This window comes from Lithobates pipiens, unplaced genomic scaffold (assembly GCF_037356315.1).
Source record: "Lithobates pipiens isolate NorthernLeopardFrog02 unplaced genomic scaffold, aLitPip1_a1.2 Scaffold_30, whole genome shotgun sequence".
NCBI classification, from domain to species: Eukaryota; Metazoa; Chordata; class Amphibia; order Anura; family Ranidae; genus Lithobates; species Lithobates pipiens.
In genome coordinates, this window is record NW_027507791.1 from 127,802,446 (window position 1) to 127,827,633 (window position 25,188).

A 25,188-nucleotide genomic window follows, 5' to 3' on the forward strand; every position below is an offset into this window, starting at 1 on the left:
AGCAGGCAGAGTACAGTTGAGATCGCTCTGCAGCCGCAACTAGAGGAGCAGGATTGGCAAATGTGCTCATTTACTGATGGCTGTAAAAATTGCCTATATTTATTTTACAAGCTGTCAGTAGATTTAATGACAGTTGGCAACCCTGACCTGAGAATTTCATTAGTTATGCTATACACCCTTTTGTTTTGTTTTTTACCTCATCCAGCAGCTTTCTAATTTTTCCATAGGGACATTTTGTGTGTGAATCTGTGATGCTAGAAATTGTTAGCATTTTAAGATTATGTATGTGCTTTGCTAAAGCCCAACTAAACTTTCAGTTTAACCACTTTTCTACCAGAGCTGTTTTTACATGCATGTTAAAATATGCTTTTTTTGTCGATAAGTCTTATTTGCATGTCCAATAAGACTTATCGACAAATGCCATAACATGTCCGTAAAGTACAAACGGGTCAGAGGGGTCTGATCATATCAGTGCCTGCATATATGGGTAATGCACAGTAAAAATGCAAGTTTCAAGAATAATCAGTCCATATACATATGAAATAGGAAAACGGCCCTCAATTCCATAATACAGTCAAGATCATAAAATGTACAGAAACATGGATCTTAAAAATAGGAGAGAGAACAAAGCATATTATTATGTAGGAGGGGCATGATAACACAGAATCCTATAAAAGGAGCACTCCTGAAACTTAGTATTACAGATCAGCAGAAAGCGTATAACCAGGAGCAGCAAAAGAAAGGGAAAAAAAAAGGTGGGGGAGAATATTAATGATAATAAGGGGAGGGGAGGGGGTAAAAAGGCCACGAGTATCTACAAAGACAACAGGAGGCAACATAAGCTGATGAGAGGATCCCAGAGCAACCTGCCAGACTAAAGCGCAGTGGAAGTAAAAGTATCAAAGGTAGATGAGTACTAGAAATGTTTCCAGACAGCCCATATGAGATTGTGAGAGTACGATTTGTATTTGTCCTAGGCCAAGGGTCTTCAAACTATGGCCCTCCAGTTGTTCATGAACTACAATTCCCATCATGCATAGTCATGTCTGTAAATATCAGAGTTTTATAAGGCCTCATGGGATGTGTAGTTTTGCAACAGCTGGAGGGCCGTAGTTTGAAGATCCCTGTCCTAGGCTATCCTATTCTCTAAGGATCCAAGTTGATTCATTTCAAAAGCCCAAGCTGCTAAAGTTGGTGGACAAGATTGGCTCCAGCATCTGGCAACCACAGGTCACGCTGCAGTCAAGAAAAATCGAATCAGACTCTTTTTTGCTCTGTTTGTAGGACAAAACAGTGAGCTGGGGCTGGTTGGGGTATGTATGGCCCACCAGGTCAGCAAACAATTGCAATATCTCTTCCTTTAAAAAAGGGGGCAATATGTGGGGAGTCATAGTGCCAGGAGCCTGCAAACAGCTCCAACATAGGTCAGGGATGCCAGAATCAATTTTATGAAGAATGGAAGGGCAGATTTACCACCTAGAGCATATACAATAATTTCGTTCTTGGGCAATGGAAAATGCTAAAAGCTTATAGGATAATGCAAAGATTTTAGGCCACTCCAGTTCATCTGCCAGTGTATTAATTTCCCGGTCCTACATTTTATTTTTTTATTTTTTATTTTTTTATTAATCATTTTTTTTCCATCACATAGGGGAATTTTTTGTCTCCTATGTGATGCATTTTTTGGTGACAGGATCTTTTTCATAAGACGTCGGGGCAGAATTGACACACCCTACATAGTAGCATGATCAATACTGCTATATTATTCTTTTTTATGCTTTGCCTGCATCTGATATTTTATCTGTTTTAATTGCTTGAACAATAAAGATGTAAACGATTTGTTTTTATGCTAAATATGGCTTTTTGTGTATATGGTGCCATTAAAATCCCACACAACCATAGTAAAGGGGTTCCTATGCACTGTTTTGGGATGTTGTCACAAAGGATAGCCACAGGAACTTAACTGGAAATGTGCGATAGATAAACTGGGCTTAGAGGATTTTTTTATTTTTATTTTTTTATAAATAATTTTTATTCGTTCTAAAAGAAGTTACAGCACAGAGCTTTGGGGATTTTTTAAACTTGTGCAAACAAAAGGGAAAAAATGGCTCTGACTTTAAAGGGTTAAACTGGAGGTCCAATTACGCATCAATGATTCTATCCAAATCATTAAATTTTTGGTTTATGGTGGAGAGTAATTTAAATAATAAAGGAAATGATTTCACCAAAAATGAAATCAATCTCTGGCTAGACTTCCTTTATGAATGAATGCACTATTTTGTCCAGTGATTATAATTAATATCTTTTTTTGTAATTTTGTTATTTTTGTGGTACCAGTGTTGCTAAAGCATTCAAATGATGGAGTTTGCAGTACATTGTCTACCACATATGTATAACAGAATATGATGCAGTTTAAAATTTGCTTAGTTTTGGGCAAAATTAAAAATAAGGCATGTATTTTTGTTCTCCTTGACTACGAATGTGAATACAGTACATTATTTGTCAGTCTATGTATCCACCTATGTTCATGTCTTTGTTTTTGTTTGAACTAAAGCGAGGTCCTCAGATGCCATTGATCTTCCTTTATGTTGTGGACACCTGCATGGAAGATGAAGATCTTCAGGCTCTGAAAGAATCCATGCAAATGTCTCTGAGCCTGCTGCCTGCAACTGCTTTGGTGGGACTCATCACATTTGGCCGCATGGTCCATGTACATGAACTGGGCTGTGAAGGCATCTCTAAAAGCTATGTTTTCCGTGGAACCAAAGATCTATCTGCAAAACAACTTCAGGTGAGTGATTACAATCGGTTGTCATTACCTGTTCTCTTTTTTTGGTTCTAATGGCTCAAGTTTTTTTTCACCTTAATGCATTCTATGCTTTACGGTAAAAAACCTTCTGGTTGCAGCTCACCCGCAGCCTCCATTATATTTGAGCCCCATCTCAATCCAGCGATGGGCATGAGAGTAGCGGCTCTCCCGGGTCTCACTCTCCTCATTGGCTCACATAGCAGCACAAGCCATTGGCAGCTTTGCTGCTCTCAATCACAGCCAGTGAGCCAATGAGGAGAGAGTAAGGGGCGGGCCGAGCCATGCTCTGTGTGTGAATAAACAGACAGCGCAGCTTGGGAGCGAGTCTGCTTGAGTGCCTCCATAACAAGAGGCTATGAGCAAGGGACATTCTGCAGGGCGGAGAAGCCAGGAGCGCCAAAAAGAAGAGGATCGGAGCTGCTTTGTGCAAAACCATTACCATAGCCAGGAGCGCCAAAAAAGAAGAGGATCGGGGCTGCTTTATCAAAACCATTACGCAGAGCAGGTAAGTATAACATGTTTAGAAAAAGAAACCCCCCCCCCTTTTTTTTTTTTTTTTGGGTAGGGAATGTGTACGGCATATCTGTAAAAGGATTTTATATTTGAAAGTATTGGAAATGTGATATGCTATGGAATATTAATGGAACTGTTATAAAATCAATAAACATTTTGATAAAAAAAAGAAAACCATGCTAGGGCCCAAAATGATAAAGTAATCATCGTCTGCTGGCACTATATTTACTAGTTTACTATTACTATACAGTAACCACATTTTGTTATACAAAAGTGCAGCCCTAAAAATATATAAACGTGAATAATATAAGTGCAAAAATAATGAACATATATGTTGCCCCCCACAGCGACCACATTTTAAAATACATGAATCCAAACCAAATATGTATAAAAACCAATACAACCATATTTATCGGCGTATAATACGCATAGGTGTATAACACTCGCATTCATTTTAAGAGGGAAGTTTCAGGAAAAAAACATACATTTTAAATAAGGAACTTAGTCACCATTGCCATCAGTGCAGTCTGATGCCCATCTGCAGCCTAGAGGTGACAGGGAGGGGGGCGGGATGAGCGGCTACAGATTACATACCGTGAGAATCTCCTATGATAGACAGAACAGTGGTCCAATGGCTTCCCAGTAGACGAGACTTCCTATTACAGAGGCCGCCAAGTAAACGGGAGATTCCCACTATATGTAATCTGATGGCGCTCGTCCCGCCCCCCTCCCTGTCCCGAGGTAGCTAAAATTGTAGTATAGGCGTATAACACACACACACACACACACACACACACACACACACACACACACACACACACACACACACACACACTATTTGCACTCGATTTTTAAGATGAAAGTGTGTGTTTTAGGCCAATAAATACAGTATGTAAAAACAATATCAAGCATAAAGTCCCAAATGAAGAGCCAAGAGGATAGTGATCCTCTCTGAATACACCACAGGAGGACAGATGTGGATCCTCAAAAGCCATGCAGGTCCCGAGGGAACAGTAGCGGGCACTGGCTCAGCGTTGCACGTGCATTGATCCCTCAGGACCTGCACGGCTGGGTGTATGATGGATTCATTGGCGCCCAGGGTATATAATACCATGTCCATATAGTGGTGTGGATGTTTGTTGAAGTCAATTGCCCTGTGGATTGCATAAAGTGCTATTTCTGCTCGTAACTGGTAAGCCCCCCCCCCCCCCTTACACTGAGGTGGTGTGCGGTTCTTTAAAAGCTTTTGGGGATCCACTTTTGTCCTTCTGTGTATTCAGATAGAATCGCTGTCCTCTTGGCTCTCGATTGACATTATATGCATGATATTGTTTTTTTACACGCATTGTTTTCCCTAATCGTCTTTCAGGACAGCCACTATGAGAGATAGACTCCTCCTCTTCCTCTGGAAACACTGCGCCAGCCCATAAATTCTTACTTCCCCTGCCGGACCTCAGTTATTAGTGTTTCCTCCGGCGGGGAGACACTGTGCAAGGAACCAGGCCGATCAGCTGGGGAGGCTGTGGCCGTTTTTTCGTTAAAAGAACCCGGTTGAAAGAAGCAGGGGCTTCGTTTGGAGAAAGCTGGGTTCAAACCGTTCGAAACCAACGTCCGTGTGTCGGACGGGTCGAACGGTTTACTTACCTCACCAGGTACTGCCACCCCTTCCGAGTCGAGCGCGGCTTCAGGTCGTGGGGGACTCCTATCGCGTCTACAGGGACGCAGCTGGCAAGCCGTTCGGAAGATTTCCCTGTACATGGGTACAGTCCGCCCCTTTTTTTCTCTGAACCGAGCGGGCCGAACGACGGGCGACGTCATATCCGGCGGAAACGAAGGCTTGACCTCGAAATACGATCGACTTCCGGTTCCGGGTCGTGGAGCTGATAGGAGGTCCGGGCACAAGCTGGAGATGAGTTCAGAACGTGCACAGGCAACGTGGAACTCTGTAGTAAGCAGCCACCTGCAGTCATGTCGGAAGCTGAGGCTCAAACGACAGACTCTATCTCCAGCATTCCTAAGGTAAGAGCGCCCTGGGGAGGGGTTCTCTCTATCTAGGATCCCCCCACCCCAATGTATGGTTCTATCATGGGTGGGGGGGCAGACCCCCTGGGTGGCCAGGGGGGAAGGGAGGCTCAGATCCCTTCGTTTTAAAAAAGGGTCTAGTGCACTCCCAGGGTTGTATCCCGAGCTTTTGATTGTCTTTGTCTTTTTCTGTTTTTTTCTTTTTTCCTTTTTTTTTGAAAGCTACGGAAAAAACTTGGTCTACGCATAGCTCTAAAAAGAAGTGTGCCTCCTGTAGGGACATTTTAGGGGAATCTTGGACCAAAGTGTTGTTCCCACGGGTCCATCTCCCCAGGATACAACCCCACCTCTAGCACAGAGTTCTGCTCCAGTCCAACCTGCTTAGTACAGGGGGGACAGAGGTTGCAGGCCCTTCAGGGACAGGTAGGGAACTTCCAGATAGTTCCTCTTCCGATTCCCAGGAGGGCTCCGAGGGGGAGGACCAGGACGGGTCCAGGAAAGCCTCCAGATATAAGTTATCCCTTATGAGGTAGGGACCTCTTAAAGGCAATTTATGCAACCCTCAGTATCCAGACGGATAAAAAGCCCCTAACCCTGCATGACCAAATGTATTCAGGTTTAGGGGAGCCAAAAAGAAGGGTGTTTCCAGTACACAAAGTTTTAATGGAAACAGTTTAAAAAGGAGTGGCAGGATCCGGGAAAACCCCTTTTTATCTAGATCCCTCAAAAGAAGGTTCCCATTTTCAGAGGACCCGGCATGCCTTTGGAATAAAAGTCCCAAATTGGATGCCGCGTTCTCCCAGGTCTCCAGACACACAGATTTGGCGTTTGAAGACATGGGGGCCTTGGCAGATGTCATGGACAAAAGGATTGACTCTCTGCTTAAAAAGACGTGGGATTCGGCTATCGGCAATTTAAAGCCTGAAATAGCAGTTACAGTTGTGGCTCGCAATTTAGAGCACTGGCTCTCACAGATCCAACAACATATTGAAACCATTCTGTCATCCTTCCCTACTATGCTGCGAGGGATCACTTACATAGCTGATGCCTCTGCTGAGTCCGTCCGCATGTCGGGCAGAACGGCGGCTCTAGCCAATTCGGCCAGAAGGGCCCTCTGGTTAAAAACATGGCCAGGGGATAATGCCTCCAAGATAAAGCTATGTGGGATACCCCTGACGGGGGACCTCCTGTTTGGCCCAGGGCTAGAGACGGTTCTAGACCGGACAGCGGACAGGAAAAAGTCCTTTCCTCTCAAACGGAAAACCCCCGTACCAACAAAAAAGAGGTTTCCTCCGCAGGGGCGTAGGGAAACCTCTAAACCAGGGGGGAAAAAAAAAGAGAACCTGGCCCCAAAAAGGCAGGGGCAGAGAAGGGGCGATTTTTCGCCCTCCTATCCAGCCCCGTAAAACCCAGTGACTTTCCAGCTACAGGGGGAGGAAGACTGGGGGCCTTTCTTCCACAGTGGGAGACAATATCCCCCAATCAATTTATTTTAGGGGTAGTAAGAAGGGGGTACCTCTTGGAATTCCTAAGACCACCCCCTCAAAGGCTCCTTGTCACGCATCTACCCAGGTGCATGGTAAAGGCCGAGGCCTTGCTAGAAGCTCTGAGGGAATTGGAGAATCAGGATGTTATTCTCAGGGTCCCAAAAGCAGAGGGAAGGGGTTTTTTTTCTCACATCTTCATAGTGAAAAAACCCTCGGAAGTTCAGGTTGTTTCTGAACTTAAAGCCCCTGAACGCTTCAGTGACATACAAAAGATTCCGCATGGAATCGATCTTTTCAGTAAAGGCGCTTCTGCCCCACAACTGTTTCATGGTATCCCTGGACTTAAGGGACGCGTATTTACACATCCCTATAGCGGAAGCCTCGCAGAGGTTTCTACGCCTTGCCATAGATCTGGGCGGAGAAACAGTTTCAGTTTCAGGCCCTGCCATTCGGGCTATCCTCTGCACCCCGCATATTTACCAAAGTCCTGGCAGAAGCCATGGCCTTTCTTCGGCTCCAGGGGATATGTATAATTGCCTACCTGGATGACCTGCTTTTATTTGCAGCATCCCCAACACAGTTGGTTAGGGATCTCGATCCAACCAAAGGGGTCCTTACAGACCTGGGGTGGCTTCTGAACTTGGAAAAGTCCAGCCTGATCCCCTCACAACAGATCTCCTACCTAGGTTTCCTGTTGGACTCAACACTGTTGAGAGTTTTTTTCTACCAAGAGAAAAGGTACAAAACTGGACAGTGCGGTGGCCTCTCTTCAGAGCAACCAGCTGGTTTCCATAAGGGTTCTGATGTCAGTACTGGATCTCCTTACATCCACCCTTCCAGCAGTGCAGTGGGCAGGGCTACACTTTCGTCCCCTACAGTCCTTCATCCTAGGGGTGTGGGACCACAGTCAGGAGGCCCTAGACGCCTTAGTTCATATTCCACACCAGGTAAGGAGATCCCCCCCCCGGTGGTGGAGGAAAGTGACAAATCTGTCGCAAGGTCGTCTGTGGCTCATCCCGATTTCTCGGATAGTAACCACAGACGCAAGTGGAAAAGGTTGGGGGGCACATTTGGGTTCCCGTCTAGCCCAGGGCACCCGGGGGGACGGCGAGTTGACTCGATCGTCCAACTAGAAAGAATTAAGCGCAGTGGGACTAGCCCTCAAATTCTTCAAAAAAGAGCTCCGGGGTCACCACATTCAGGTGCGGTCGGACAACTCTTCCGTAGTGGCCTATTTGAACAAACAGAGTGGCACGAGAAGCGGAACCCTGTTGTCTTTAGCGACAGAGATCCTGTCCTGGGCCGAAACCTACCCCCTTTCACTCTCAGCAGTTTTTCTGAGGGGAGAGAAAAACGTGGTAGCAGACTTTTCTCAGCCAAAAAAGGTGGAGGGAGGACGATTGGGTTCTCAACCAGGAGGTCTTCAATCTCATAATAAGGAGATGGGGGTCTCCGGAGGTGGACCTGTTCGCGTCCAGAAACAATGCAAAAACCCCCTGTTTTTTCTCCCTAAAAAGGGGAGAAGGAGCCTTAGGGGTGGACGTTTTGAGACAGAATTGGCACTTCAGAACTTGCTATGCCTTCCCACCCCCAGCGTTGTTGCCAGCAGTTCTGAGAAAGTTTCAGATGGAAAGCACATCTCTGATTCTGGTGGCTCCACATTGGCCCAAGAGAGCATGGTTCTCAATGCTAAAGCAGTTGGCGGTAGAACCTCCCTTACTCTTGCCCCCTCATGGACGATCTTCTCTCTCAGGGGCCAGTCCTCTGCCCACAGGTACGCCAGTGGAAGTTAGCGGCCTGGCTACTGAGGAGGGTTTATTAAAATCTAAGGGATTTTCACAGAAACTAGTTTCTACCCTCCTGGACAGTAGAAAAAAGGAAACTCGCCAGATCTATGAAAAGGTCTGCTTACGTTTCAACAAGTGGTGCGCAGAGAACTCTTTCCCAGTACGGAGCTCCTCCGCAGTGTTGGAATTTTTACAATGTGGGGCAGATAAGGGCTTATCCATTAGTACCCTTAGGGGTCAAGTATCAGCCCTCAGTGTTTATTTAGAGGATCATTTGGCTGCCAACCCATGGGTAGTCAGGTCCTTTAGGGCCCTGTCCAGACAGAGACCGGTCCAGGGCCTGTCCTTTCCCAGATGGGATTGATCTTTAGTTTTGCAGAGCTTAACTGGACCCCCCTTTGAGCCTTTAAAGGAGTGTCTTCTGAGAGAGCTTACTCTGAAGTCAGTGTTTCTGGTAGCAGTGACAACTGCTAGGAGGGTCAGTGAGATGGAGGCCTTATCAGTCAGGACTCCCTTTGGCGTTATTTTTCCGGATCGGATAGTTTTAAAAGACCGATCCAGCCTTTTTGCCGAAGGTGGTATCCAGCTTTCATAGAAGCCAGGAAATTGTTTTGCCCTCTTTTTGTCCCAATCCCTCCGGTGAGAAGGAACTAAAATTCCATTATTGGATGTTAGGAGATGTATCCTACACTATCTGGAACTGACCAAGTCATTTAGAAGGTCAGATTCCTTATTTATTTTGTTTTCCGGGGCCAGGGAAGGTTGTAAGGCGTCCCGGCGCACTATTGCTAGGTGGCTCAGAGTAGCCATCGAGCAGGCTTATTTAGTTCAGGGAAAGAAATCCCAGTGGGTATTAGAGCACACTCCACTAGAGCTATGGCAGCCTCCCAGGCAGAAAGAGCGGGAGCAACGCCAGAGCAGATTTGCAGAGCAGCGACATGGTCCAGCTATTCCACTTTTGTAAAGCACTACAGAGTGGATCTGGTGTCGGCAGGTGAACAGACCTTTTTGCGAAAGGTTTTGCAAGCTGTAGTCCCACCCTAACTGTTAAGTGCTCGCTTATCCTCTCATAGTGGCTGTCCTGAAAGACGATTAGGGAAAATTAGAGTTACGCTTACCGGTAACGTCTTTTCCAGTAGTCTTTCAGGACAGCCCTAGTTCCCACCCGAAAATTGGGGGGTGTCTTACAAAAGACCAGAGCGCAGCAAGATAATGGTATTTGATAAATATGTTATTAATGTGTTCTTGTGTCTCCCCAGCTGGCCGGAGGTATTCTCGATATAAACTGAGGTCCGGCAGGGGAAGTAAGAATTTATGGGCTGGCGCAGTGTTTCCAGAGGAAGAGGAGGAGTCTATCTCTCATAGTGGCTGTCCTGAAAGACTACTGGAAAAGACGTTACCGGTAAGCGTAACTCTAATTTTTTTACCTATATTTTTTTACGCATATTTGGTTTGGATTCATATAATTTTAAATGTGGTTGCTTTAACAGCAACATACTGTTTATGTTCACTATTTTTGCACTTATAATATTCACCTGTATGGTATTTTGTTTAAAAAATAACTTTTAGAATCACTTCAAGTCCTAAATGGAAGATGATGATAATGACTTCTGGATATAAAGTCTACTTTGCTTTTTCTTGGGGCAGAAACTAGTAGATATATGTATGTTTTAAACATTTGACTGGTATAGTAGTTTGTATGGACAATCCTGGATCATGCACACACATGAAGAAAAAGCATGTATTGCAAGTTAAGCAGAAGTGTGTTTGTCATTTTTTTTCTGTGTGAGGAGATTGGGAGATAGCTCCGTTGGTATTCAGTTGCCATTCGACATTGAAAACAGCACAATAGACTGAGACTTTGGACTTTGCTGATCAGAGCAACTACATTTCTTGAGTAACATGTCTTCACAATAGTCTAAAAGTTCTTTGTCACAACCTGCTACAGTATACTGAATAAATAATGAATGCTCTCACACTATGACAATACAAAAGTAAAATAAATAGAACTGCTGCTATCATACCATCTTTTATATCGGGGCTGGACAAATTTGCTTAGAATCTAGGAGCCAGATGAAAAAATTAGGAGCCAGTTATTGAAATCCTCTGCCCAGCGCCCAGAACTTAGGTGGCCATTCCACGCTCTTTCCTTTGCGCAACTAAAGTGGAATTGCTGAACTTTTTATGGGGCCACAAAACCAAGCGTATTTCATACCGACTTTTTACTCTGCCCAAGGAGAGAAGGGGAGTTGGCTTTGCGGATCCCTTTAGGTATTACTATGCAATCCATATGTCCCGTATGTTAGATTGGATCAAACATAAGTCAGAAAAGGGATGGGTAGGCCTGGCAGTCTAAACCTCTCCCGCTAATGGTGAAACGGCATTTTATGATAGGTACTACAGTGGCAGTAGTGGTCAAAACGAACTGCCTAGGATGCGCTCAGTATACTGTTAATCTCATGTCTCCTATAATTGGTGCTCAAGAATTTATTCCAGGCTTGGAGGATACAAGAGTCAAAGACTTTCTTTTGACCAACCAATTCCAACATTTTCTGACAGGAGGCAGATGGAGATCCATTTCGGAGATCCAGGCCAAGGCCTCTCCCCCTTTAGAGTCATGGAGAGCCATGCAAATACGCCATTTCTTAACCACCATCAGATTGAGATTGAGTAAACCATTATAAAGATGAATCAGTTGGTGGTGTATATGGCATTGCAAAATGATGTGACCCTGTGGTCTGTGGAACAGTTTGATCCCATTGGGGGTGCCTAGAGCACAGAGTCGTTACTGTACCTAGCATAAATTCAAAACCAACGTAACCAAATAATTTTACACAAAGGAAGAACTCCTTTTCTTAAAACTTACTTGATGGAAAATTGATATCCCCATGGAGGGGTCTTGTGTATTTGACAACAATATGTAACTCTCAGTATTATTGTTACTATTTTTATGTACCTGTTAAAATTTCAATAAAAAACTAATAGAAAAGAAAGCGTATTGCTCATAGGGGGAAGTCTGAACAAAGCTGCTTGAACGGAGTAATCTTACTATGCACCCCCCTCTTCCCTTTTTTTTTTTTCGCACTCATTCCTCCCTGATCCCCTTCTATGTCCTAATTTCGTTTTTATAGAAAATAAAAAGAAATCACGCTCTTATGGCTTAAGCTTGAATGTGTCAGACCCATGTTTACAGACCCCTGTTTACACACTAGTATTACATGTCCCTGCATTGTATGTTCTAGGGGCCTTGTTCGGAACTATAATTTTCCATGTAATTGGATTCCCAATGATAACAGAATTAAACAAGACGACATGGTTCTAAATGTGAATTTACATATTTCATTGTTTATTACTGTTAAATGCTTTGTGAATGTTTCTGAACCGCCATCTTTTTTGTTGTACTGTACCACATGCTTTGCTGAAGCGCAAAATAAAGATATATAAATGCAAAAAAAAAATAGATAAAAAAGACTGTAGATTTGAAATACTGTATTTATTGGCATATAACACGCACAGGCGTATAACACGAACCTTCATTTGAGGAGAGAAGTTTCAGGAAAAAAAAACTTGAGTTTTGAATAAAGGACGTTGGAAGCAAAATAAGGGTCAGTGCCCATCAATGCAGCCTCACCATTGCCCATCTGCAACCTGATTAATGTCCATCTGCAGCCTCACTATTGCCCATCAGTGCCCATCTGCAGCCTCACTATTGCCCATCAATGCCCATCTACAGCCCCACAAATGCCCATCAATGCCCGTATACAGCTTCGCCATTGCCTGATCAATGTCTGCAGCCTCAACTCAGATTACTGCTGCCTCGGAGGGGACGGGGGGGGGATATGGGATGAGTGCTGTCAGATTACATACAGCGAGAATCTCCTGTTTAATCGGCGGCCTCTTTAATACAAAGAAAAGATTTTAAAAGCTGCGCCGTAACCCCAATCTACTACCTTCACAAATATTAAAAAATTAATGAATGTGAATAAATTGATATAAATCACGTTACATACAAAATAAATTAATAGAATAACATCATAGATTACAATTCATCAACCTAAAAGGAAAAAGGAGAAAACAAGGTTCATAATATAAAGTCCTCTATCACAATTCTTTCCAGGACACCACGGTGAGTCCACACAAAACGGCAAACAGGTGCCCGTCACCGAGAAGTGAGTGCGCTTACCAGATGGAAGCTTAAATAAAGCCTTGTATGTAAATCATCTGTGTCCTTCTCCTTGTAACTTGCGCTCATAGATCAGCTAACCCCAATGAATGGCAGCGTTCACATAAACTTATCCCACGTTCAGCGATCCCAGATAGTACTACCAATGGCCTTTTATAAAGAACCAAAGCTTGTGTTTGATTTTCTGTTGTCATAGGAATGCTGCACATCAAATTTTCTTCATAGTTATTCTTAGATTAAAAACACAAAACTTGCATTGGGTATAATAAGGGTCGACATCGGGTACTCCCTCCTTAAGTGATAGACTGTGAAGGTCTCACCACCTCCGGACGCCATAGACAAGGCTCTGTGTCTCCTTCCGGTCCTGAGGTGGCGATCACTGGTGACGTCACCTCAACTTTTTTTTTAATCGTCTGACACAGAAGGGACAATCTTTAATACAAAGGCCTGCCTCCTGGACCGGCTTCTATGATATACAGAACAGTGGTCTAAAGCCGGCCCAGGAGATGGGATTTCCTATTACAGAAGCCTCTGAGTAAACGGGATATTCTCGCTGTATGTAATCTGACGGCACTCGTCCTGCCCCTCGCACTATTTGCACCCGATTTTCAGGGTGAAAAGGTGCGTGTTATATGCCAATAAATACAGTATATAGGAACATTTTTAGGCTCTTGCCGGCTGCTTAACTGCAAATATATGTCATTATTTTGACGTTAAATACCAGGGTTTAGGCAGCAGCTAGCTGCCATAACCCTCAGTATCTTTTTCTCAGTTAGGGGGTCTGGCTTACAGATGAAAGTGATGCCAGTGGCGACATCACTTCTGTACGCCGTGTGAGATATGACGCTCCCCCTTGGCTCTAAGCCCTTGGAGGAGACTGAAATGTGCTGCCTGATGTCACTTTCTGTTCTCAGGCATAAACAAAGGATTTTTTTTTACTTTTAAATGTAAAAGAGATCTGAGGTCTTTTTGACTGCAGAACTATCGATAAAGAGGACCTACCATGCCTATTTCTATCAGAAGGGATGTTTAGATTCCTTTTTATAGGAGTAAAAGTGACATGCCCGCATATGTAAACAGTGTTCAAACCACACACACGTGAGGAATCGCCGCAAACGTTGGAGCAAGAGCAATAAATCTTGTATAAGAAATCTTCTGTACCTCTAAAGAGGTAACCTGTAGAAAAAATGTAAAGCGTCGCCTATGTAGATTTTTAAGTACCATAGTTTGTAGTCATTCCACGAGCGTGCGCAATTTTAAAGCATGCAGTATCTATTTACTCTCCGTAACATCATCTTTGACATTATACAAAAAAAATTGGGCTGACTTTACAGTTTTTTTTAATCATTAAGTATATTTTTCTTTCCAAAAAATTACGTTTGAAAGACCGCTGGTCAAATACAGTGTGACATCTGCCATGTTATTCTCTAGGGTGTGTGTGTGTGTATATATATATATATAAAAATAATGTATGGGTGTTCTAAGTAATTTTGTAGCAAACAGATTTTTACCTGTAAACGACAAATGTCATAAAAAGGCCTGGTCTTAAAGTGGCTAGAGTCTGGGCCTGGTGGGATAAGCAGTACAATCTACAGCCAGTTGCTACTAAAATGTGCCAAACCGAGCCCCCTCTTAGAAGCGGAACTGGTTTCACTCGGTAAACAAATTAATGACCTCCTTGGTTACAGAGATGCCGCCTTACAGCATATGCATCTGGGAACAAATGCAGGAAGGTTTTAGCCAGAGCAGTCAGAGACGTTAAAACACAAACTTGCACCCCCCACATAAAGACCCCAAAAGTTTCCAAAGTTAGCCTACCAAACCAAATCTCTAAAGTGTTTAGAGATTACTACAAGACCCTGTGCAATCTACCAACTCCTTCAATAATAGAAGACTACATATCCTCTGCTCAAATGTCCACACTGACTCCCGAGGACAAAGCTGAATTAGATACCCTGATCACTCCAGAAGAACTGAAATTAGCAATCAGCTCAACCAAACCGGGTAAAGCTCCAGGCCCAGATGGATTCACCCTGCAATGTTATAAGACCCTACTCCTGATTCTTAGCCCCCATATGGTAACTTTTTATAATGACCCAGGACAGACAGCAGCCCTCACCAGAGACACCTTAAAGGCACATATCACCATGATACAGAAGGATGGTACAGACCCGACCGTATGTAGTAATTACAGACCCATTTCCCTTCTAAACATTGACCTTAAGCTGTTCACTAAAATATTGGTGACCCGGCTAGTCCGACATGTGCAAAACCTAATTCAGCTAGATCAAGTAGGGTTTATCCCCACAAGGGAAGCCAGGGACAGAACAACGAAAGTACTGAACCTCATTCATATAGCTAGTCACACCCATACACCATCCATATTTGTCAACACCGACTCTGAAAAGGCATTTGACCGAGTTGACTGGCCCTACATGTTTGCGGTTCTCAGAAACATTGGGCTAGGGGAAACTATGATTAAATGGATTACACAAATTTACTCAACTCTTACCGCACAGGTCAGAACTAATGGCATTCTATCAGATCCTTTCCAGATCACAAACAGAACTAGACAGGGTTGTCCGTTATCACCCCTCTTATTCGCTCTATCCTTAGAGCCATTTCTATGCAAGATCAGACTGAACACAGATATTGAAGGCATCAGGGCGGGAGACAATCAATATAAAGTATCATCAGCATATGCTGACGATTTACTTTTCTCCCTCACAAATCTCACTCCCGAACCTCCTCTGTAAATTCGAAATTTATGGAACTATATCTAATCTGAAAATGAATTATACTAAATCGGCGGCAATGGGTGTTGCAATACCACCTACCCTCATGCCCACTCTTTGTTCTAGTTTTCATTTCAAATGGACATCCTCGCATATCTAGGTACCTCGGTCCCAGCTGATTTAACTTGCACTTTCGACCTGAACTTCCCACCCCTGCTGATCAAGACCCAGGCCCTGCTAGACTCGTGGCAAAAAGGCCTGCATTCGTGGTTTGGCAAATGTAACTTGATCAAGATGTGCATCCTACCCAAATTTCTATACTTGCTACAGACACTCCCAATCTCAATCCCCTTACAATTCTTTAAAAAGGTACAGGCACAATTTATTACTTTATTTGGACACATAAGAAAGCCACGTTTACCCCGTGCCCTTCTGTCCCTCCCCAAGTTAAACGGGGGCCTGGCGGTTTCTCATGTGAGAATTTACTACCAGGCTACCCATTTGGGCAGGGTCATTGATTGGTGCCGTCACCAGGAATCTAAATTATGGACACGTTTGGAACAAGCCCAAATGCAAGTCCCACTAGAGAGTGCGATTTGGTGCAGTGAACACCTGTCACCAAACCTGAAGAAACACCCAACTATAGGTACAACAATCCGCGTAGGCTTACAAGCATGTTTTACACACCTGCTATCCACGACTAAATCACCTTTATTTCCCATCATAGGCAACCCTCAATTCCCTCCTGGGATGGATCCCCAAATCAGAGACATGCTATACAAAGCTAACCGCACAAGGGCACATTTTCTGACAAACGGATCTTGGACCTCGATAGAAACACTTGCATGCGCCACAGTTTCATTTAAGCCAGAGGTTGACAAATTTGCTTTGAATTTAGGAGCCAGTTAAAAAAGTTAGGAGCCAGTTTTTTTGTTTTTTTAGAGTGGTATGGATTGTCGGCTCCCGGGGTAAGGCCACTCATTTTCACCTCCTATTCCTAACTCACAATGGAGCACCCAGTCAATAACTCCATTGAAACGCTGTTACATCAGGGTTATGGGCTGACCAGAAAGAGTAAGGCTGGCAACAGATGGAACTGGCTGGCACTGGCAGGCACGTGGAACTGCCAGATGGCACCGGCAGGTGACACTGGTTTGGAACTGGCAGGTGGCACTATTGGCACTGGCAGGTGGCACTGGTGGTGGCACGTGGCACTGATTGGCAGGTGGCACTGGTTTGGAAGTGGCAGGTGGCCCTGGTTGATGATGGCAGGTGGCCCTGGTTGGCGGTGGCACTAGTTGTCACTGACAGATGGCACTGATTGGCGGTGGCACTGGCAGGTGGCACTGATTGGCGGTGGCACTGGCAGGTGGCACTGATTGGCGGTGGCAGGTGGCACTGGCTGGCACTGGCAGGCATGTGGAACTGCCAGATAGCATTGGCAGGTGACACTGGTTTGGAACTGGCAGGTGGCACTATTGGCACTGGCAGGTGGCCCTGATTGGCAGGTGGCACTGGTTTGGAAGTGGCAGGTGGCCCTGGTTGGCGGTGGCATTAGTCACTGGCAGGTGGCCCTGGTTGGCGGTGGCACTAGTCACTGGCAGGTGGCCCTGGTTGGCGGTGGCACTAGTCACTGGCAGGTGGCCCTGGTTGGCGGTGGCACTAGTCACTGGCAGGTGGCCCTGGTTGGCGGTGGCACTAGTCACTGGCAGGTGGCCCTGATTGGTGGTGGCAGGTGGCACTGGTTGGCGGTGGCACTGATTGGCGGTGGCAGGTGGCACTGGCAGGTGGCACTGGTTGGCACTGGCAGGTGGCACTGGTAGGTCACACTGGGTGGCACTGGTAGGTGGTTGCAGGTGGTATTGATTGGCGGTGGCACTGGTTGGCACTAGCAGGTGGCACTGATTGGTGGTGGCACTGACACTGGCAGGTGGCACTGATTGGCGGTGGCAGGTGGCACTGGTTGGCACTGGCAGGTTTCACACGGAGCACTCTGTTACTGAAATGTAACAGAGGAGCTGTCAGAATTGAGCTTAATGTCGGAATGGGCGGGACCCAGCCGGGGTGTGAAACTGACAAGTAACAGAGAAGCGGATATGTCAGATTTGAGCTTGATGTCGGGGTGGGCGGGGCCCGGCCGGGTGGGCCGGTCTCTGCAGCTATCAAACACCAGCCAATGATTGGGCTTCTTAAGAAAAGGGGCGGGGCCACATACACGTAGCGGCCCGCCCAGATCCCTTTGGCTGGTGTTTGATAGCTGCTGGGTCCCGCCCACCCTGACATCAAGCTGAAATCTGACAGATCCTCCTCACTCCGTTGCTTGTCAGTTTCACACACTTAGCGCGGCGCCGCTGAGTGTGGACAAGGGAGGAGGACGGCAGTCAGTGTTAATGTGCTGCATGTCTGGGGCATCAATAGTGAGTGGGCTGGTGGCAGCTTAGGCGCCAGGTTGCGATTTCTGGTCGCATTGGCGACCTGGCGCCTTGGGTTTGTCGAGCCCTGATTTAAGCTAGCACTCTGGACTGCTCTCCAATTAAGGCACTTCCTCATGTCTATACCTAACCCACAACGTTTTAATAAGCCATTGACAACATTTGAGGAACTCTGTATGGCAGAGGACACCTTTCCGTAGGTGTTGTCCCTGATGTACAGCCTCTTGATCTCCCCAGCAGAGGAAATGATGTTAAACTTAATCAGTAAGTGGGAATAAGACCTGGACCGCACTTTTACGTTAGCCCAGGTTCAACGCATAATTATGTTTACCTTAAAATCCTCAATCTGTACCAAAGCACAGGAGACAAATTACAAGCTCCTAACAAGGTGGTTCCTCACCCCACAAGCTTTACATATCTAATACCCAGAGACGTCTGAACTCTGCTGGAGATGTCTAAAACAGAGGCATGATACTGCATGTGTTTTGGTCCTGCCATAAGCTTATGTTTTTCTGGGCCAAAATTTGAGAAATCAGTCAGAAATTTACAGAGTACAATATCTCAGATGATCTGGCCTTTTTCCTATTACATGTTTCTACCATGTCAGCAAAATCCTACAAAAAGTCGCTTGTATGTAACCTATTAAATGCTGCCAAAGCATGTATTCCACTCTGCTGGAAGAGCCAAACACCGCCAACAGTGACAAGCTGGATTCAGAAGGTAGAAGATATCAGTAAGCTGGAAGAAGTAGTGCTTTCTGCGAGACACCAACAGGAAAAATATATAAGACATGGGCAATATGGAAACATTTCATTCTCTAATAGAACAGGCACATTAGTACATTTGAACCTCTGGGCCGTCGTGAATCAACCAGGGCCCCAGCTTGTTCCACCCTAATAATCTACCCCTGTTCTACTTCATTCATCCTACCTCCCCCCTCACCTGTGTCTTTCCCCCCTCACTTTCCCGTCTTTTGGTTGTTAATGCAGGCACACAAATAGTACACCAGCTGGAGGTTGGAGATGGAAAGAGGAGGACGGAATGGGAAAGCAAATGTAAAATGTGTAAGAAGATGAAAGGACCCTAGGGCTCCCTACCTTATGCCGTGGACCGATAAATATACATATGTAGTGTTCACATTAATGTATACTTCATCATTTCACATCAACCTAACAAAGAAGCAATATCTGTAACGAAACTGTATCAGCAAATGTACATATGAAACCTGCTATTCCTTCTCTCCATAATGTTGTTTATTGTGGTGACGTTGTGTGCTTGTATTGCATTGTCTTTGCCCACGTTGGGCGTTAATAAAAAAACATTTATACTTGGGGGGGAGGGAATGAGCCATCCCATTTTTCATTCCATGAAACAACAAACCATTGGATGGTACCAAACCAATGTGTGGGAAGAGCCTATAATGACAAATGCATATGAAATGCATATCAATCTTCATAAAATATATATGCCCACACGAGTTGGTGCTGCCAAGTCCAAGGAGTCCTGGAAATGCAAAAGCACAAAAGAGAACCTCGGCAAAGAACTAATGTTCTTTGGGCACTTCACAACAGTTGGACTCTCACGTACATTTGATGGGTCTTCCCACAGACCACATCTCATCTAGTTACCCATACAATTTTATTTGACTCGCACCATATATCCACAACCACATTGTGTGGCTATCTGTTGCTATAAGCTGCACACATCTGAGTGCTCTGAGGATCTCTTTTGTCCAATTTTCATTCCACCATCCAACATGGCAACCACTGATTATATTTCACAAATTTATACCTGTTGCTTTTGAAGCGTTTTGCAGGGGGGTTTTAACCCCTGCCAATCTCCTAAAACTACCTCCGTAAGAATGAGGCCTAAGGGAATGTTGCTTTAACCACTTCAGCCCTGGAAAGATTTACCCCCTAATGGCCAGGCCATTTTATTGAGATACGGCACTGCGTTATTTTAACTGACAATTGTTTGGTTGTGCAACGTTTTACCCTAACTAAATTTATGTCCTCTTTTCCCCACAAATAGAGCTTTCTTTTGGTGATATTCGATCACCTCTGCAGTTTTTATTTTTTGCACTTTAAACAAAAGAGCATCAATGTTGAAAAAAATGTTTTTTACTTTCTGCTATAAAACATATCCAATAAAAATATGTAAAAATTTTTATTTCTTCATCAACTTAGGCCAATTTGTTTTCTGCTATGTATTTTTAGTAAAAAAAATCCCAATTGGCATATATTGATTGGTTTGCGCAAAAGTTATCTACAAACTAGTAATGGCAGCAATCAGTGATTTTTTAGCATGACTGCGACATCCCGGCGGACAAATTGAACACCAAGTGACACTTTTTGGGGACCAGTGACACCAATACAGTGATAAGTGATTAAAAAAAACGAAAAAAAAAAAATGCACGTATCGCGGCATAAATTATACTGGTAGGGAAGGGGTTAACATCAGTGGCAATCAAAGGGTTAAATGTATTCCCTGGGTGTGCTAACTGTGTAGGGGATGCTGACACTGGACAAAAAGAGAGATCTGTGTTCCCGATTACTGGGAATCACAGATCTCGCTTTGTCTGTGACAGAACGACCACCGTTCTATCAATCTCGAATGGTCGCGGTTGGCCAGCAGCTGCCGTGGGGCCCGCTGATTGGCTCCCATTGTGTCCAGGCGAGTCATGCGCCCTAGATCTTGGAGCGTAGACAACGTACAGGTACATTATTTCGTGCAGCTGGGCCACCCTGGCGCAGTATATGTGCGGTGGGCGGTCTGGAACTGCTTAATAGAGTATATGTTCAGCTTCATGTCTATCAGGCGTTGGTTTCAGAATGATTGAATGTCATTTTGTTTTTCAGGAAATGTTATCACTTACAAAGACTCCTGCTGCTCAGCCAGGACGTGGACCACAGATTCAGCAGCCTCCTCCATCAAACAGGTATGAGCAGTACAATGACAAGGGATAGAGACCTGAAATTCAGCTGTGATTGAGCAGTGATTATTGAAGAAGTTTTTTTTAATTCCAATTTTCTCAGTCATATTCCCCTTTTACACAGGAGTCTCTTTTCTGTGGGATCCGTTTGCTCAGCAGGGGGATGGCTGCGCTGATCCATGCTGAGCAAGCGGATGACAGGTTACTAAGCAGAGCTCATACTAGGCAGACCTTATCGAAAAGCCCATGTGAAAGGACCCTAATAGTAAAGGTAATTGTATATTGTGCATAATGACCTATTTGAAACTGTGTTGTGTTGGTTTTTCTTAAATTAAAAGTCAGCTACAAAAACTGTAGCTGCCGAATTTTAATAACCGACCCTCACCTATCCACGGATCCAGCACCTTCCTCACCCAGGCCAATTACTTCACTGCTCTTCAGTCCCAGGCACCAGTAACTGTGGGTAGCCAGCTGTGAAGCCATAAGGAGTCGCGTTGTGCTTTGTGAATGGTCCCACAGCCTTCAGGGACCTGTGATGTGCCCCGGATGGTTGTAGGCAGGGATGGGGGAGGAGATCTGCTTGGATCGCCTAGGCCAGGGGTCTCCAAACTATGGCCCTCCTGTTGTTCAGGAACTACAATTCCCATCATGCCTAGTCATGTCTGTGATTGTCAGTTTTACAATGCCTGATGGGATATGTAGTTACGCAACAGCTGGAGGTCTGTAGTTTGGAGATCCCTGGCCTAGGCGATCTGAGCACAAGTGGGAGGAGGTCAAAACTAGGTATGGTACAAATATATTGGGGGGGGGGGGGGGGGTAGGAGGAGGAAGGACAGAACTTCCCCTGTTGGCTGAAGTTCCACTTTAAGGCAGGGTTCAAACTGGAGAACGCAGCGGATCTCAGGAGGGGTCTGGTACGTTTCTATTCACCGCTTCAGGTCCAATTTCAGGCCGAATTTTGGCTGAATTCAAACCTGAAATAGACCAAAAGACACACAGGGCTTCTGTGCAATTCGCACCAGAGCCACTGCAAAGATGTGTGAACCGGCTCCATAGAGAGCTGGTCACAATCCCCTGCTTTGTAAATTGGATGCTGGGAAACCGCGTTCCAATTCGCATAGGTGTAAACCCAGCCTTAGTGTCTTTTATTGTCTTTGTTCTGTCAGCTGTTTTGTCTAATATTCCTCTATTTATTTTCCCAGTATTGTTTATTTATCTTATGAATTTTGGATAAAGTTCACTCTTGGGCCCCTTTCACACTGGGGCAGTGGGTGCGTCGGCGGTACCTGTTAATTTTGCGGTGCTATTTGGCCGCTAGCGGCAGAGAGAGGGTTAAAACCGGCGGTATAGCCGCGCTGCCCCATTGATTTCAGTGGGCACGAGCGATGTATACAGCGCTCCAAAGATGTTGCTAGCAGGACTAATTTTACCGTCCTGCTAGCGCACCGTTCCAGTGTGAAAGCCCTCTTTCATATTGGAGAGACAGCAGCGGCTCTTTCAGGGAGCTTTGCAGGCGCTATTTTTAGCGTTCTAGCACCTGCAAAGCACCCCAGTGTGAAAGGGGTCTAAAGCTGACCATACAATATACAGTTTTCATAGTAAATTTCCTTTAGATTCACCTTCAACTATGTAGTGCAAGAGCCTACCTGATTGCATACAAATCGAAAGTGTTTAGGTTTGACCTCGTATTATATGGTTTTGATAAATCTGAAGAAAAATTGTACAAGAAAATTCTGTAATGTATGCCTTGAAATGGCATTCACACCCCTTGAAATTTTCCACATTTTATCATGTTTCAACCAAAAAGGTAAATATATTTTATTGGGATTTATTTATGTGATAGACCAACGCAAAGTGCCACATAAGTGTAAAGTGGAAGGAAAACGATAAATCATTTTCAAAATTTTGTGAAAAGTGTGGTGTGCATTTGTATTCAGTCCCCCTGAGTCAATACTTTGTAGAACCACCTTTCACTGTACTTACAGATGCAAGTATTTTTGGGTATGTCTCTACCAGCTTCACACATCTAGCGAGTGAGGAAGTGCCTGATCCCTTGCGCTACTATGTGCACACAAATGGATTGTGTGAAAGAAATGTATAAATTGAATCAAAAAGAAATATAAAATAAAGAGAAAACCTCAAGTGAATATATGTGTATGGGTTTGCTGCAGAACACCTGCTAGTGTTCTAATTGATTGTAAGCAGCACACTTTTATAATGTATAATACGACACACTAAGAGCACACTAAATGTGGGGTCCTATACATCATTAGAACAACAAACATTTTGAGGAATATATAAATAAGCAACAAAAGACACTTTAAATAAAACACCACTTTGATGCTTAAACTAGTGATAGGCGTTTCCATTGATATAAAGTAAGCTTGAAATACAAAAAGTCAAATATAGTGAAAAGGCTGGTCCATGGGTCCCATAAAAGGTTCACAGCAATTTCCAGTGCCCGCCACCTTTCAAACTATATGCTCGCCTCCATTACTGACCTTCCACAGATCAAAATGTGCCTTCCCCTGGTGGATGGTTGGATCCTTGGCGATAAGTAAATCCTCTATCTCCTGCAACAATCCTTATCGGTAGTACTCATAAAGGAATCAGAAAACTGACATAGTGCTGAACCTTTTAAAACCGCTGCAATAAAAACCATAAGAAATGACAACTCATTTTTCAGTGCACTAGCTCTGATGCACTCATAGAGTGCATAGCACAATAACTGTGTGCAGCCCCTTTAAGGATCCCTTGGATGTAGTACTGGCAACCACCAAACAGGGTACAATCTTCCTATGAGAGTGCGCTGATGTCACCATGACCTGCCCTGATAGTTCAAGTAAATACTTAAAGTGATTGCAAAGTCTAGTTTTTCACTATGGGGGCACAATCGGCTTCGATCAGGTCTTGGGTCTAGTAACCTGGAAGCGATGTCATGAGATCACTTCCAGTTTACAGAAGACTTAAAGGCTCCAAATTTAAAAAAAATTCCAGTATTCAAAACAGGCAAACTTGGCCATGTCTTGGTAGGTTTGCAGTTGTACCATGCTCTTTCCATTTTCGGATGATGGATTGAACAGTGTTCCATGAGATGTACAGTGCTCCGTGACATGTACAAAGCTTGGGATACTTTTTTATAACCTAACCCTGATTTAAATTTCTCCACAAATTTATCATTTTCCTTCCACTTCATAATTAGTGTATATGCCACTTTGGTCTATCACCTAAAATCCCAATAAAATACATTTAGGTTTTTGGTTGCAACATGACAAAATGTGGAAAATTTCAAGGGGTATGAATACTTTTTCAAGGCACTGTATGGCCAGCCTTAGGCTCACCATACACTGTACAATCCTTTAGATCTACCATCATATATGTAGTGAAAGGGCCTGCCTGATTAGATATAGATTGGTTGGATAAATTAGGTGTCCTCCTATTATATTGTTTTGGTAAGATTGTGAAGAGGTTTGTATCTGGTTGTATTATATGTGGCCATCATTTGATTAACTCTGAAGCAGTAAATTGTTATGTCTCATTTGATGGTTTTGTTTCATTTCTCAAATAGGACTCCATTTGGACTTGCTGCCACCTCAATTGAGAGGTTGTTTTTCATACATTTCCTTGTATTAGATTTATTTGTTCTTGAATTCCCAACAGCCGTCACCCTTTAGTTTATTCATCAATACCTCCTTTAAAGTGTTTGTTAACCCAAAATAACAAAACAAAAAAGATCCTGTTCCCTTTAAGCATGTTACACAGCACAGTTCTTTTTCTGTTTAATTTGGCCCCCTTTATCACCTAAAAAAACTTGGGTGATCCTGCCTGGCTATACCTTCCCTCCTGCAAACTGACTATGGTATGTCATAGCTGCAGAGCCCTGACACTGTGGTCAGTTTACCTGCCTCTGTCAACTGTAGCCCTGCTGTGTCTTTCTCTGTGCTCATCCCCCCCCCCCCCCCCCCGCCCCCGGCTGTCTGCTCGTGTCCGTGCACCCCCTCCCCTCCTGCTGTTTAAATGACCTTTCTTGTCCTATATAATCCTCCCTGTGTCCTAATGATAGGTGCACCTGTCTGTGTTTTTTCTAAAAAAAAAAAAAAAAAAAAAAAAAAAAAATATGCCTCCTTTTACCATATTCCAGAGCGGCCCCGGGATCAAGTGACCGGTCGGCTCTCTCCTCTCCTCCCAACTGATGTCAGTGGGGGAATCTAGGCCCCGCCCGCTGCAGCTGTCAGACATGGGCAGCAGATAGCTGGCTGGTCACGATCACAGAGAACCGCTCTGAATT

At 44.4% G+C, this 25,188-nt stretch overlaps 1 protein-coding gene across 2 annotated transcripts in view; it reads left to right on the top strand.

Moving 5' to 3' along the window:
- The window catches only part of SEC23A (SEC23 homolog A, COPII component), a 256,161-nt gene that overhangs the window by 24,511 nt on the left and 206,462 nt on the right, over window positions 1-25,188 (top strand). The window contains exons 5-7 of one of the 2 annotated variants that reach the window (XM_077464838.1): window positions 2,555-2,791; window positions 20,827-20,906; window positions 24,469-24,504. In XM_077464838.1, the coding sequence (XP_077320964.1) occupies window positions 2,555-2,791; window positions 20,827-20,906; window positions 24,469-24,504 (353 nt within the window). The remainder of the gene's footprint in view (window positions 1-2,554; window positions 2,792-20,826; window positions 20,907-24,468; window positions 24,505-25,188) is intronic. The other variant, XM_077464839.1, reaches the window with a different exon arrangement.